The 16,136-nt window shown below is 37.5% G+C and overlaps 1 protein-coding gene across 2 annotated transcripts in view; it reads right to left on the reverse strand.

Annotated features, from left to right (window-relative positions):
- Positions 1-368: 368 nt before the first annotated feature.
- Positions 369-16,136, reverse strand: part of TDRD7 (tudor domain containing 7) — a 62,642-nt gene continuing 46,874 nt past the window's right edge. Inside the window, exons 12-17 of one of the 2 annotated variants that reach the window (XM_016146268.2) lie at positions 15,583-15,669; positions 11,664-11,798; positions 9,231-9,341; positions 6,905-7,407; positions 2,904-3,064; positions 369-832 (exon numbers count right to left, since the gene is read on the reverse strand). In XM_016146268.2, coding sequence (XP_016001754.2) covers positions 612-832; positions 2,904-3,064; positions 6,905-7,407; positions 9,231-9,341; positions 11,664-11,798; positions 15,583-15,669 — 1,218 coding nt within the window. In that variant the 3' untranslated portion in view covers positions 369-611. The remainder of the gene's footprint in view (positions 833-2,903; positions 3,065-6,904; positions 7,408-9,230; positions 9,342-11,663; positions 11,799-15,582; positions 15,670-16,136) is intronic. The other variant, XM_016146269.2, reaches the window with a different exon arrangement.

Consider the following 16,136-nt stretch of genomic DNA (forward strand, 5'->3'; position numbering starts at 1 on the left):
ATGGGGTCAGGCACCAGATATAGGTCCAGTGTGGCTGATGCAGGACATGGTTCGCAATGAGGTTGGATAGGGAGAGTGTAGAAGGCCTGGGTCTTCAATGAGAAGCCACTCAGGATTTGGGGTGAGGGTCATGCTGGTTTGCTTGACTGTTCCTTCAGCAGCACCACTAGCTATGGGATGTGCTAAAGACTCGGGATAGTCTTCACATGGTTTGGTGACTTTAGGACGCACCACTATACCAGGGCAGAGTTAAGTAATGAAATTCTCAACTGAACTGGAGAAGAACCAGCACTGCCAGGAAGACAACATGAATAGAGAAAGGAACTCTTCATCTTAAGATCATTAACCCTCGAAATTATGAAGTAGTCTGTTTCTATATTGATAAACATTTTATTCTAATATTATAGTAATAATTCAAGTACAATTTTCTTTGAAAAGTCAACTCTGTTAAACAAAACTTGTTAAATATCTTTCATCAAACATAGCATATTCTTTTTAATCCCCTACCCCGGTCAGAGCCATGTAGCAGAGATAATATTCTTTTAAGAGCCTACTACATTTTGTTATTGCTAAAAAATCTGAATTAGTTGGCAAGGTCTCAGAAGCAGTGATTAATTAACTTTTGAAAGCTCTACCAGATATTCTGACATAAAATCATGAATCCAGATATCTGTGTCTGGCAGTGATGTGTCCACTAAATAGACCACTACTTTCCGGTCCCAAGGGTTAGTATTTTCTATAACCGTCTGCACCAATGCCACCAGAGGTTTCTTCTCCACATGATTTCGAAACACCATCGAAGCCTCCTCGGACCACTGGTTGCACTTCACTCCTAGGAGAGAGGCAGAGCAGTGAAGGGTCAAATAAGTCTTTCTTTGATCCATTGTAATAGAAAACTATTTAGTCAATTCCAAAGCAGCTTAAACATACCAGGTTAGACTTGCCTAAAGAGTTGCTGAACGATCTCAAAGCAGTCCAGCTTACAGCTTTTCTATTCTGAATGGGGTTATTTATGTAAACTTTTACCTACAGACACAGTTTCATTTGAGATTTAATGCTGTATTATAAAATGAAGTTATAATAATTATTGTCCATTTCCCTACATCAAGTATATGTAAATTTAAACTGATAATGGAGATATATAAGGGGAATAAAATATATCAATGATATTTCTCTTATTTACAGATTTTTTCCTGATGAACCAGATAGAGTAAAAAGTATATATACAGTATACTAATTTTTCAAAATTATATATATCATGTCAAAAGCACTGGATTGGAAGCCTGGAAACTCAGTTACTATTTCCAGCTCTCCCTCTATCAAGTGGTCAGATCTTGGGCAAATCAGTTATCTCTCAGGCTTTGCTTTACTTATAAAATAAACTGGCTGGACCAGATAAATTTTAAGTCTCATGTATTTCTAAATCTTCATGACTTTTAAATTTGAGAGCTCAAGTTAGTGACTTTTAAATTTGGTTTTAAAACAAAATTGAGACAAGAAGATGTATTTTTCAAGAAATATTATTAAACTAAATTAAACCCACATATATTTGATTAAATAAAGTATAAATTGTGCCCCATAGTGAGGAAGGTCTGAGAGTTTCACATATAATGTAAAGGACCTGCTATCTATATAGTAAGTGAGCTAAATTCTTTGATTATCAAGAATTTCCCACAAAAGAAGCCTACAATAGTCTCTAAGCTGTTATTTCCTGATCTGTATAATATCGATAGTAACAAAGCCTAGACCTCCTAGTGTGGGAAGAATTTAATGAAATGAAGTAGCATGTAGAGTAAGCACCAGTGACTTCAGCCACAGTGCTGGTGACGGGGATGAAGGTGCCACACACTCAGGCCTCACAGAGGCTCCTTCTCTGGGCATTTTGATTGTCATGTTTAACAAAATGTGTCGTTAACAAACTCCGAGCATTAAAAAGCAAAAATGAAAAAATGTATTAAATCTGAAGAAACCATTTAAAGGTTTGAGTTCAAAGCAGATCAATGGTAGCCATACTATGTGCAAGATGCCATTTTTAATTTATACCCAAATACCATGGGCGTTTCCTTTAAATTCTAGTAGGAGACAAATACTTTAAAAATAAGCATATGTATGTGTATATCTCCAATAAAAGCCAGTCAATAATAAAAACACAAATCTATATAAATAATTGATTTCATTTCTGAAATCAAATCTCTTCTGCCACTGTGCTAAGTGTAAGGAGTGAGCAGGGGTGAGGAATCAAGGTGGTACCACGTGGTCACAATTCCCCTTGTCCCAGCGTAGGAAGACACAGCCCCTGAGGACAGGAGGTGTCTGTACCCCTCAGCCCTTTTGGCCTTCACACCCCTCTAATGCTGACAGGCCTCTGGATGGAGCTTCATTCATCTAACTGCTCAGGCTACCTACTGGCGGAGAGCACATAGAGAAGCCACCAACATTCAAACTGCTTTTGTAAAAGATAAACAGAAATCTCATTAGACAATATTACAATTACGTTCCACTGTACACTATTATTAACTTAGCTACTCGAACTTTAGTGATAGTCAATAGGCTGGTGTAAATGTGGTGAAATCATGCACAATCGCTCCAAAAGTAGAGAAAAAGTGCTAAATAAAGAAAGGAGGATGCAATATTATACCTGTACTAAGAGTGCAGCTTTAGAAATAAACTCATACGTGAAACCAGAGACAGAAAGGAACGTGTTAAAACAGAAACTGCAGATATAGTGTGAGGGCATGACTGTGAGAGATCATTAAAAATTATTTCCATTATGGTAGGAAGTTGTTTGTGGAAAAAAAAAAAACTATCACAATGAGCCAATGATTTTGTACTCTCTAAGTACCCAGGACAAAACGACAATATAAACTATGTTGTGGCATTAGTTCACATTCCACAGAAATTACCTGCTAGTTGAGCTGTAACTGCTTGGAATGGCAGCTTTCGGAACATGTCTGCTAGGGGCTGTACTTTCCTTATGTTGACTAATTCGTGCTTGCCATAGTCCAGCTCATACACGGATACCAATCCATTGGTCAGGACTCCTTTTAAAAGCACCCTGTGCCATCTAGACATACAAAGGATTAAAAAGGAATTTAAAAACACACAAAGTCAACACCTGCTTTAAGGGTAGCACTTTATGATAGAAAAAAAAATTAATATGTTTATCAAAATAGAAAACTATACTGTCATAGTTTTTAAAGTGATTGCTTCTTCTTTTTCCAAGGTTATTATTCCCTGCTTTGCCATACATAGGCTTAGCTGATGAAATGCGCTCACTCAACACCCTTTTGCAGGCCTCATGGAGCTAAAGGAGAATGCAACAGTCTACCCACCATCACTAAGCAGGTTGAAACAAATGCCATGGAGGATGTTCAGAAATACCATAGTGGATCCCTTCACTCTGACAGGGAGATGGGGGATGGCCACATGTTGGGACAAGGTACATGTGCAGAAGATGGAAAGAGGGAGGCACGCAGGACCAGGCCAGGCTGAAGACATGCAAGATTCTACAGGGTACGGTGGTCTGAAGCAGAGCAAATACTACAGCACAGCTAGGCGGTGGAATATGTGGAGAAATGGAAGAGGAAGTCAGACTGGAAAGGGAGGTTGGGAAGAGATTACAAACAATTTTTAATGTAAAGTTGAATATTTTAATTAGGCCAAGTAAGGACATTAAAAAAAAAAAAGAAGAAGAAGAAACAAAAACCAAAATCTAACCCACTACCTAAAACAAAAAATCCAGAAAGGGTAGGGGACTATGGGGGAAGATCAGTATTCAAGGTGCCAGGAATTCGCACAATTATACTTTCCCTCTCTGGGCCTACATCATCATTATCAAAATTAGAAAAACTTAGACTTTGAAGTTCAGGTACAAAGGACTATTTTAAAGTCCTATAGTCTTGATTACATGATCAAAGAGTTATTACTCTAAGGAAAGGACATTGTTCCCAATGTCTCAAAGGGAAGTGTCTATGGAGGTGGTCTCTGCTCCTGAAGGGTGTGAGACAGGCTCTGTCTCAGGTGGCAGACCCTGCCACCCTCTGAAACAGGTTTATCAGCATCAAGCCCAGCGGAACAGCAGGCCCTTCACTGCCACACACAGCCGGCTGAGGCTGGCCAGACCGGACCGACTCCCCAGCTAATGTGCATCTAGTGGAGAATGGGCACAGGAAATCTATACCGCTGCCGTAGGGTGAACTACACAGTAAGAAAGCTACAAAGAGGCCAACTCGAAACACTGTATGTGACCGGGGGCTTCTGGCAGATACTCCAGAAACCTTTAGATAAGCCCAAAGTGCAGCAGGTGATAATCCACGAGATACAAAGACAACAGGCACACAGACAGATATCGTGGTAAGCATATCAGCTTAGGGGGCCAAACTCCTGAGATCGAATCCCACCTGAGTTGGGCCATTTTTCAGTTGTGTCACTTGGGCTCTTTAACATCTCTGAGCCTCAGTGATCTCATGTGTAAGATATTTAATTTTAGTTCACTTGCAGAAATATTACATATAAAGTGCCTAGCACATTACTTGGCATATAATAGGTGCTGGCAAATGATAGCCATTAATATTATAATAATTGTTATTAAAGGGAAGATCACCTGTGTAAATAGAAGAACTTCAGACCAAATTAAAGAGAAATTTTCACATGTGGAAATGCCATTTTGGTACAGGCTGTTAATCTGTTTAAGTGCAAAAGAAGATGAAAACATTTGGATTCCACTAATAGCATTGTCTTTAAATTGTACAGGGCAAACGACAGTGGTCTGTGCTTTTAGTCTATAAATAAGAGGTACAAAGCAGCGAGGAGAGAGCCATCAGAAAACTTTTGTGTGGTATTTCTATTTAGCTTTCAATTTTCAGAACTAATAGCTTAAATAAAGGCTTCTGTTTTGACTAGATTTTCAATTTCAGTGCAAGTCTGCTTGTGAATCACCTGGAGAGTTTGTGAAAACTCAGATTCTGGGGTTCCACCTCCAGGTATTCTGATTCAGAATGTCTGGGGTGAGGAAGGAGAATCTCCATTTTAAAGAGTTTTTCCAGGTTATTCTTAGTCAGTATAGATTTGGAAACCACTGTAATCAGAAATGCATCCAAAATTTCGACATCTTCACTTACTATAGTTGGGAAGGTTTCATAAATAGTCCTGGGTTGTAAACGAGATAGAAATTCTAAAAACTTTACAATGATGCAGTTTGCAAAGTTTTTTTTAAAAATCAAATAATCTGTTCTTATCTAGAAGATGTCTCTTGAGTATCTGGGGACAAATTAATTGGTTAAAGCCCAAGAGTCTTGGGGCAGGACCACTGGACACACCTGTTGGGGGTGGAGTCTGATGCCCCACACTACAGGCCTCCAGTTTATGGGTTCACCTCCCCCACACAGCTCTTGCCTACAAGTAGGACTCCACCCCCACCAGTAATCATCATTAATCTGCCCCTCGGATAACAGGTAACATTGCTTTGGTTTTGACTGTAATGAAATTATCCTCCAAAGAATTCTGATTGAGGCGGATTTATACAAATAATGTTCCCGTACTTAAACCCGTTTATGCCTATGGTTATAAATAATTTGACATAGTAAAAATGTTCTTTTGAAGATGAAAAGCTTGCAACATAAAAGTTGAATGCTTTTCAGAATGAAAACTACTATACTTTTAACTTTTAAGAGTTAAAAATTAGGTTTTCTCCCATGAAAGTAACAAAATTTTATAAATGCTTATATTTACTATCTTGAGAAAGAATGAAAACATTTTATAGAAAAAATAAGCAGTTTGAGTTTCCAATCTGAGTTTGGGTGTGTATATGTGTGTTGTGTGTGTTTGAAGTGAAGACAGTTTCTTGTGTTCAGCATCATCGAATAAGCTTGGTTATTTCCCCTAAGAAAGCTGGCCAAGGGGACAGGGCAGGGGCAGTTATGCCATTTTCCGAGCCTTCCGTGGCCTGAGTACAGAGTGTAGAATACAGTGCTTGGGTTTCACTGCATTGAAACCAGCACACACATCAGAGGAGGGCTTCAGAAAAGGAGGAGATGGATCCAAATGTGAAAATTTGAAGAAACAAATGGAAATGCTAAACAAATGTAAGGAATTATGGTTCTCACTGTCTAACGGTCACAGAGTAGTGAAACATGCTTTGTTGTCCATTCAAGGTGGTACAAGCTCTCTAGGAGACAACTGACAACACATATCAAGAATATTTCATCAAACAAGCTATTCCTCTTCTAAGAATCTATCTCAAATAATCGGAAATGCAAACAAAGATTTATGTGCAATGCTATTTATAATAGCAAAAAGTTGGGGAGAAAAATTCCTACGTGACAAAAGAGAATGATAAGTTATTATTTCTCTATATGATGGACTATTATTCAGCCATTACAAATGTTTATGAAAAAATTTTATCACATAAAAAAGTGTTCACAAGATTATGCAGGTAAAAAAGTAAGAACAAAATTATGTAATAATGATCCAACTGTATAAATAGGTATAAAAATCTAGAAGAAATTCATAAGTAGTTGAACGAGGGTGGTGTCTAGTTGATTTTAATTTTGCATACTTTTTCGTATTTAAAAAATTTTCTACAATAAACATCTTATTTTTAAAATTAAAGTTATTGAATAAAAACTAATTTTCAGAATAAACAGCTATTGTTTCTAATAGAAAAGTAGAAAAAAACATTCAAACTTTTACTTCAGATAGAATTATATTTTAACAGAAATGCAGTCACTAGAGTTGTAGCTAAATCACATCATTTTAAATATTAGAAAATTATTCATTAGTCTCATTTCACATTCAAAATTCTCACTCACGCCATTTCGGCCCCCCTGCAAGGATTAAGGACTCTTGGTATCACTCTACACATTTTTCTTAGGAGTAGAATAAAATGCTTTGTCCAAGGACCTACTTATTTTCCACTTTTGCGGCATACACTTGATCTTTTTCCACTGCCACGTGGCGCTCTTCTGACACACTGTAATACAGAATCATCTCTTCCATCAGAACTTCCAACTTATGTATCTCTTGCCATGGCTGGATGACAAAGTAGCCCGGGTGACAGGCCACAGGCACATACACATCCATGTGTTCCCCTGGCTTTGACAAGAGGACAGGAGGTGGCAGTTCCTCCATGGAGAAAGAGACGGTGTGGTCCACCACGGACTTTTTGATGACATCTGTGAGGCTCTTTCTGAAATTCTCTCCAGCATTGCTCACAGTGGGGGTGTTGCCACTTTTGCTGCTGGGAGAGCTACCTCCGCTGGATATGGCACTCAAAAACACATCCTTCTGATGCTTCCACAAGTCGGCATTTGTAATCTGGCGATTAATACTACGATGGGGATCAGGGAAGTTCTTAGGAGTAAATAAATAAACATGTGCAATTCTTCTGGTTTCATCCACTTTGGTAACCTTCGGAAAACACAAAAAAACAATTTAAGAAATCTGAGTTCACATTGAAATATATACACACACAAAAACCCAACTTCCTCAAAGCCATTTTAAAGTCAGATGAATTATCTATCACAGCTATATCGATGAATAAGCTCTTACGCAGTCTAGAAACCAGCAGCAAGCTTATGGAAGTAAAAAATTTGCTGACTTCTAAAATCGTTGAGAATACTTTTATAACTTGCTAGAGGTCATTATCACTGAGAGGAAATGATTCTATATATTGTGATTTAAAAAAATTTTTTTAATGACATTTTAAAACACTCAAAATAGAAACAACAGTAAGTATAATGAATCCCCATGTGCTCATCACCCAACTTCAACAATAAAAAATGATCATTATAATGGGAAAATGTCCTATAAGCACTCTGCTTAAGGCTGGTGCACCCTCAGACTGGGAAGAGAAGGGGAAAGCTTTGACATTCACCACATCCTTCGGGACCTCTGGTCTAAATTCCTTGTGTGGTCCTATTATCTGCTCTCACCCCTGAGAGAAGAGGAACCATGGGAGAAAAAATGGAAGAAATCTCCAGGCCAAAATTGCAGTTTTGCACCTTTTGCCCAGGAGACCTTTGACTTCCCAGCTACCTCTTTCTGACAGAGGGGTGAGTATCTGTATGGGAACACCACACACTGATAACTGGAAGCCAACTGCTGAGTGTCCGAAAGGGCTGAGTGACTGTTAATTCTTCTCATCAGCTCCTCTGGTCTATCTTAGGAATGACCGAAAAAAGACACTTCTAGCCACATCTATCTTTTATCAAATTGGGCTAGAAACGAATAGCAAGAACGTAGGCATGAAGACAGAAAGACTCCAGGAAGGCCATCCTTCTACAGTAATGTACTGAAATTCTTTTTCCTAGCAAGATGAATCTATTTAAATTCATCCTTTGGAGTGCTAATGAAGTACTAACTGCTAATTCATTTTGATACTTATGATACAGAAGTACCATTTCAAAAATCAATCATTAAAAAATATTGTTATTGAGTATCCAAAACCTTGGCTTTAGGAGTTGAAAAAGTAGCTGAAAAAACAATATTCATTATTATGTGGAAATTGAAGAATATAAAGGGTACATAATTGTGTGGCTATACATCACAAATCTTAGAGGCATGTGAAGATAGAAAAGTCAATGTGAGCTAGAATAATCTAGAGATCTTCGCAAAGCTATTTCCTAAGGATATGTCACTGTTAAATGTTCATATAAAATAATATTATTTGCAACAGTTAAAGCAAATATCATCTCACATTTCTATCCTTGGAAATATGAGCAATGATTTTATATGAAGATATAAAGGCACAGGAAAAAAGCAAGCTAGTGAAATAAAGCAGTTTAAGTAAGCTTTAGGAAAAGAGGCAAAATCCAAGATTATAAGCAAATAATTTGTTTATAATGCAATTTACTTTAAAAAAAAAAAAAAGAAAACTTACGTACCTCATTTTAAGAAACATTTACCAAGAGATATATGGTGCTGTCTCTGTTGGAAACTTAATTCCTTATCATGGTATAAAATAGGAGCAAGGAACCATCTCTGCTACTTTACTAATAATGGAAAAATTATATAAAGGGTTTAAAAATGATACTGGAAGTAAAAGTCTTAAATAAAACTTAAACCGTGAAGTAGCATCTCCTACACATGTAACCAACCTCTTGACTGTAAAAATGCGTCAGATATGAAGGCATCAGTTTACAGTAAGATAAAATTCTTTCACAAAAACCAAATGAGCCCTTTTGCCTGACAGCTCCCTTTCTAAATATATCAGAATTAACAAGATAACTAACCTTAATGCTACAGTCCGAGCAATTCAAAACAGAATCTCGTAACCAAAGCACAGCATCTGGGGTCCACATGCCAACAGATTGTGGAATATCTGCTAAACAGCATTTGATGGCCTGAAAAGAAAACACGACGGAAAAGTGAACATATCACCTTAAAATAGGGACTTATGAGTAATGTCAATGTTATTTTCCTAATAAGTCGGACGTTGCCAAGACAGAGAGCAAGCGATGACAATCGCGGCACCCAGGCTGGAACACTGCTGTGTTCCTGGCTCTGTCTGTGTTACTACTATTGTCTTTGCTCCTATTATGAGTCAGGGCTTATGCCAGGCACTTCACGTACGTCCTTCTCACCGTACAATACTTCTGCATTACGGGCCGACCTTGTGACCTCATTTTACAGACAGTGAACAGGCTCAGAGAGACTAATTTATGTCAGATCACAAAACTGAGAAGACAGAATTAGGCTTTATAGCTGGGTCTTCTCTCTAAACCCAACTCAAAAAAAAAAAAAATTGAAGTGTCATTTAAATGAAAACTGTCTCTTGTTGCAAAACTCTTTTTGGAGGCTAATGTGCTTCATACGGCATTTCATGTGTACCTTGTGGGTGCCAGGCATTTGTGCTCATCTGTGGAAGGAGGTTGTAATGAGAGTTAAGGAGGGTAAGAAAAACTGAAATCCATAGACAGCTAAAAGCCTCATTTCCCCCCAACACGTTTGACCTCCCACCATCAATGCATAAGCTTCTGTAGAAGGGCTAACGCAGGGAGTAAAAGGTGATCTCGGGAACTTCAGTCTCATGGAAGGAAGCCTTCGAGTTGATGGAGGCAATTTTATGAAGGAATGAAACCTGCTTCCAGGATTCCTGGGTTCCTTCTTTCTTCTCTGAGCCTCATCTTCCCCATCATGCTCTTCTCCCTCTGGGGCTCCAAGTCTCTTACTGTGCCCCATGGATAAGGTACCTTTCTTGGTGGGGAGGGCGTCACACACTCTCATTCCTGTAGGACCAGGAAGGCTATGAGGGAGTGAGGTGGCCACATAGGGCCAGTGCACTGGACAGCATGGCCCTGCACAGAAGAATGCCAGTCCCTACGCTCCTGCAGAACACTGTCTCACAAAGGAGAGTGCTCACTACCGTCAGATTTTCTATTTTGTCAAGAGGAGCTAGAAAGAGGAAGTTTTGTGTGAAATTTCAATTTTAAAATTTTGATTTTTAAACCTTGGCAACCAATCCACATTTTAAAACACTGTAAATGCCAAAAGCCCAAACCCAATATTTATGGGTTAGCTTTGGCTGACAGGCCATCGGTTTACTGGTCTGACTTAGACCTCCTGGGGAGATGCTGTTAGCCAGAGGCTTGGACTAACTGGTGTTCAAGGTTCCCCCAAATTCACATCTATCAAACAAAGAATCTACATAAAATTAATAGAAGAAAATTCTCGTGGCTTTTAATGCTGTAGCACATAGAAGGTACCATTGTGTGACTTTCAGTCAGAAGCAGTGGGATAGAGTCCTCTCCCTCTCCAGCCCATAGAACTTTTCTAGGTAAGGCTGGCCCTGGCAGATGTTCTAACAAGAGGTACAAAGGCCAGAGGTGTTATCAAGTGAAATAGCACTTAAAAGTCTAACAATTTTCAGTATTATGACTGAGCAAAAACAAGAGTAAAAGTAATCTTGAAAATTGCTTCTCTGTAAGTCACTTTAGAAAAGGCAATGGTAACTGAAGTGAGAGAAATTATAAAAGCCATGCTAATTATCATCAAGTGCTTTTTATTCACCGTGTTTTGATGGCATAAGGTATCTTTTGGCAAATATAAGTCAAGCGGCCTTTTGAAATTACAGAAAGTCAAACAATTTTATTTTCAAAAAATGATTAATTTCTGTACAAAATCCTCTACTTCTCCAAAAGGTAGGAAATAATTCTTAACAATTTTAACTAATTCAAAATTCTTATCATCTAAATTTTTACCAACAGAGGAAGGACAGGTTAATTTTTTTACTAAAATCTATGGGGGAAAGGTCATATAAGAAAATGATTAACTATAAACAGATATCTGAAGATAATCACTACCTAATTAAACTAAGAATTCTGGAAGTCATATTTACATCAATAACCCGCGATTGTGTAGAAGTCAGCATTCATATCTAATTGTTAAAAATCAAACCTCTAACTAGACAACATAGCCTAATGACAACATACTTAAAAACAAACATTTATTAAACAACATTCTGTAAGTCTGACTAGACTTGTTGTCTAAGTCAGCTGACTTTTACATCTGAAAACCAGTGAACGACCACATCTGGATCATTTCCAATTTTGTGACAGACTTCCATCATTATCAAGAACAAAAATAAAAGGGGGAATCTCACCACCTGATAACTGATACATTCAAATCTCCTCCAGCAAACCTCCTAGGCCTGCGGCATATAGTACCTGAGGTGGTATTGCAATCATTTCTTGTAGAAACCGAGAAGGAATTTCCCTGAGCTCAGACACTTTTACGGATGTCACGGTGCCAGAATCCAGGAACTGAACATCAAGAGCCCGGCTGCTGTGAACGTTCGTGATCTGCAATGAAACAAGTGTTGGCTAAATTCATTAGCACATCCAAAAGGTCAAGATGCTTCTGTGCAATTACATTTCCTTCAACCCTACATTGCATATAAAAGGCAACAGAGACTGTGTTATTAAATTCTAATTTTAAAAAGTACTTACAGGTATCCTTTTAGAACAGAATTGATTTCAATATCTAATTGTTAATTCGTTTAATCAGTAATAATCACTAAACTAATAATAATCAGTAAAATTAATAAACTAATATTTACTATGGTTTCAATTCTAGGACACTATTGATTATAAAATAATTTGATACATTATTATATATTGCTGATCCTAAGAGGCAGTCTGTTCTCCAAAATACTAAAATGTGAGGAAAAAAACTCTTGTGTCTTAGTAATGAGGAAATAAAAAGAATACAGAGACAGAGTTTTACTTGTAGTAGGTAAATACTATATATTTACCTATGATTTTTAAATCATAACATATTTTGTTATTTTATAGCTTCATCATCAGAAAACCTAATGATAATTTGTACCATTTGTCTTAACTAAAAAATTGAAATTCATAAAGTTGCAGAGAGGTAAAATATATCCAAAGTAATAATTCAAAAATAGGAACATTACACACTGAGTCGAATTAATAATTACCTGTGATCGAATGGCAATCTCACAATGTAAGATACTGGGTGCACCCTTAAATGACTATAATTTTCCTTAATAAGCCATTATGATATTTGCCATCATTGAACATAGTTACATTGGCTGAATATAGCCCCATGGGGATAGTATTCTTGGCAGGGACTTCTACCTACAACTGCGCTAACTACCACCTTAAGACTGGTGGTGCCTTCAACATGGTGACCATCAAGAACTGGACACTCTTAGGATGGAAGTCAGATATACCTTTACTGCCCCAGAGAATGCTTTATTAATAACATAAATTTTTCGTCTCTTAAGACATAATAAACACAAACAGCAGTATGAGGCACTATTTTAGAATGTATTTATTCAAATATATATACACACATATATATATGTGTGCGTGCGTGTATGTACACACACACACACACACACACGCTGAACATATATATTTGTATGGATGGTATATAGTGAATGCTTATTACATCCAGGCATAACTGGGCCACACAGATATACTTCTCCATCTCAAAGAGCTCCTAGTCTCATGAGAGATAACACAATTATATAACCACAATATAATATACTTAGGGCAATAATAAAGTTATATATGGAGTACTATGAGAACTCAGAGGATGGGTACCTGATCCAGCCAGGAAGCAGATGTCACGGCAAGCTTTCAGGAGGAAGGAATGCCTAAAATTGGTACCTTCCTTTAAAATTTATGTTTTTTTCTTCTTTTTAATTGTAGAAAATTTACTTACAGGAATGACATAAAAATCACTTGTAATCTACTATAGACTACAATTACCCTTCTTATCTTTTATCTGTGCATTTACAAAAAAATTAGATTTATAAAAATTAGAACATATTAGTATAAACTATTTCATAATTGACTACTTTTTGCTCAATGTCTCAAAAATATTTCATGTCATTAGTCTTCTATATCATTTTAATGTTACATAAATCTAACACAGAGATACAGTGTAACTTCTCTAAACTTTTGGATGGATAATTTAAATTGTGTGACTTTATGCTCCTTTAAGAAATAATCACATTTATTAAACATCTGTATTTCCTTTTTCGACAACTTGAATTTCAGAAATTTCACAAATGTATGTCTTTTCAGAGCTGGACCTTAAATGATGAACGGGAGTAAAACAGGTTGGTAGGAGTCTAGTGAGGGGCTAATCTGGACATTTCAAACAGGGGAGAGGATGGGCAAAGACACACATACTTCTCACGTGTGGGGCCTGAAAGCGTTTTGGTTATGTTGGAGCATGCAGTGAGGGCAAGGCAAGAGATAAAGCTTGGAGATAGGCACAGGCAAGGTCTTAGAGAGCTGGATATAATGTTTTAAGGAACTTAGGCTTTACCTTGTAGATGAGAAGAAGCCAACGTCGAGTCTCAAGTAGAAGAATGAGACGGTCAGCTTTAGAAAAAGCCATATACTGTTGGTGGTAAGACTCGGTGAGGGTTTTGAATTGGACAGATTGGGTTTTAAATCTCATCTCTCCTACTTTCTAGTTCAATGACTTTCCTCATCAGTAAGAATGGAGATAGTAGGGTTTTGTAAAGATTAAATGAGATCGGTCATGCAACATTTAACAACATTTAGTGTCTGGGAAACAGTAAGCCTCATCAAACATTGAACATATTATTTGCTATTATTTGCACTTTGGGTTGCTTACTCTAGTAGTATGGAGCTTAACTGGAAGAAGAGTAAAGGTAGAGAAATGAGTTGGTATGGTATTGCAGTGATCTAGATAAGAAATGACAAAGCTGTAAAATTGGCAATTTGGTGATTAGTTGCACTAGGGGCTGAAGAAGATAGAGAAGACAAAGATAACTCTTAGGGGACAGCTTGAATAGCTACAGGAATGGAGGTGCCACCAAAACACAGACATAGGAGGAAGATAAGGATGGAGAAAGATAATTTTGGTTTCAGACATGTAGAGCTTGAGAAATTTGTGAGACAGACAATTAGGCTGGCTTTTTTGCCCAAATCTGAACCTCATTGAGGTCTGGAAAATGACTTTAGGAGACATTAAGACAAAGATGATAACTGAAACTATGAGATGTGATTACCTAGAAGGATGCAGAGGCTAAAAAGATTGAAGATCCAGGATAGAACTTGGGGACACTAACTGACACTTCAGTGATAGGGATGAGGGAGAGCTTTAGGTGAAAAATAAGAGAAGGAATCATTAGAATATCATGAGGAAAATTAGGAGGATTTGATAATATGGTAGCCTAGTGAGAAGAGAATTTCAAGTTTCAACACTTGTTAGATGTAGCAAAGAGGTCTGATAAAATAAGACCTAGAAGTTACTAATTAGATGAGTGTACAATTCAGGTGCTGTTGCAAGAACAGGCTCTCTGATGAAATGCAGGCAAAAGGCAAACAGCAGTGGCTGAGGACTGACTGGAAGGTGGAGGAGAAAGTGAACGCAGACTACTCAGGATGTATTTGGAGGGAGAGTGATGATAGGGAGAGGCAATATCTAGTGCAGCTGAAGATATGCATTCCCTATGCCCAGAAATTCCATTCCTACATATGTACCCTGGGAGATAGGCACAGGAAAGTTCATGGTAAGCGCTGTTATCTAAATATCCATCATCGGGAGAATGAAGTGGTAACATTGACATGTTCATACGCTGTTAGGTCATACGGCAGTGAAAACAAATGAACTAGAGCTACACATCGACATGGATGAATCTCACAAACATAAAGAATGAGAAAGTATGTCTCAGAAGAATCAATACTTTTTACTATTTACATAATTTTAAATTTTAAAAACATTTATTCATTTATATTTTACTCATTTTTTACTATACTCTATATACATACTCATTTCTATATTTCTACTACCTATATACGAAAATATATAGATGGTAAAAATGTGTGCATATAGATACACATATAGTAAAAGTATAAAGAAATGAATAGGAATGAGAAACACCAAATTCAGCTGGCTGCTCCCCCAGGGGTGGGAGAAGACAGGGGGTGCGCAGAGGGAACGTCGACCATATTGGTCATGTGTTACTTCTTAAACCGACGATGAGTATGTAGATGCTTACTATATTTTTAAAAAACTTGTTTGTATATCTGAAATATTTCGTAAGAAGTTTAAAAAGAGTCAAGTGACTGATTTTACCTCAACTCGTAACCATTTTCCTTTGCAATGGAAGAGGCAGATTTTCCCACAGAAGGGTAAGGAAACGAAGTACTCTGAGGTCATGTGCTACAAAACAGAATAGCATGACACTTTTATTACTCTTAGCAAAGAGCATATTGCTACACCGTTAAAAAAACAACGCTGTGGCACAGGCCAACTGTTTCACCCATGTGTAATCAGTGGATGCAGGGCATGTCCAGGGGGTTACAGAATTTCTGCCTTGTTTCTCATACATTTGTTGATGGCGGTGATCTATTCTCCTTCCTTGCACATGGCTTATAAATCAGCTCTGTTAAAATGTCTGAAAATGTCAGTGTGGAGGTCAGTATGATTCATCCAGGCTCTGGTGCCATCAGTTAAACACAAAGAGAGAGGATGAATCTGACAAAGAGGGGGCCAACAGGCTGGATAAAAGTGAGGAGGTTGGGCTGGCTGTCCAACCTAAGGCCTCTTCTTTTCATCTTTTTACATATAGATTCAAAAATAAGATTTTATTTCCAAAACAAATGTTGTCAACACAAATACGGATATCA

The sequence above is a fragment of the Rousettus aegyptiacus genome, unplaced genomic scaffold, assembly GCF_014176215.1.
Source record: "Rousettus aegyptiacus isolate mRouAeg1 unplaced genomic scaffold, mRouAeg1.p scaffold_m13_p_3, whole genome shotgun sequence".
In the NCBI taxonomy this organism is placed as follows: domain Eukaryota; kingdom Metazoa; phylum Chordata; class Mammalia; order Chiroptera; family Pteropodidae; genus Rousettus; species Rousettus aegyptiacus.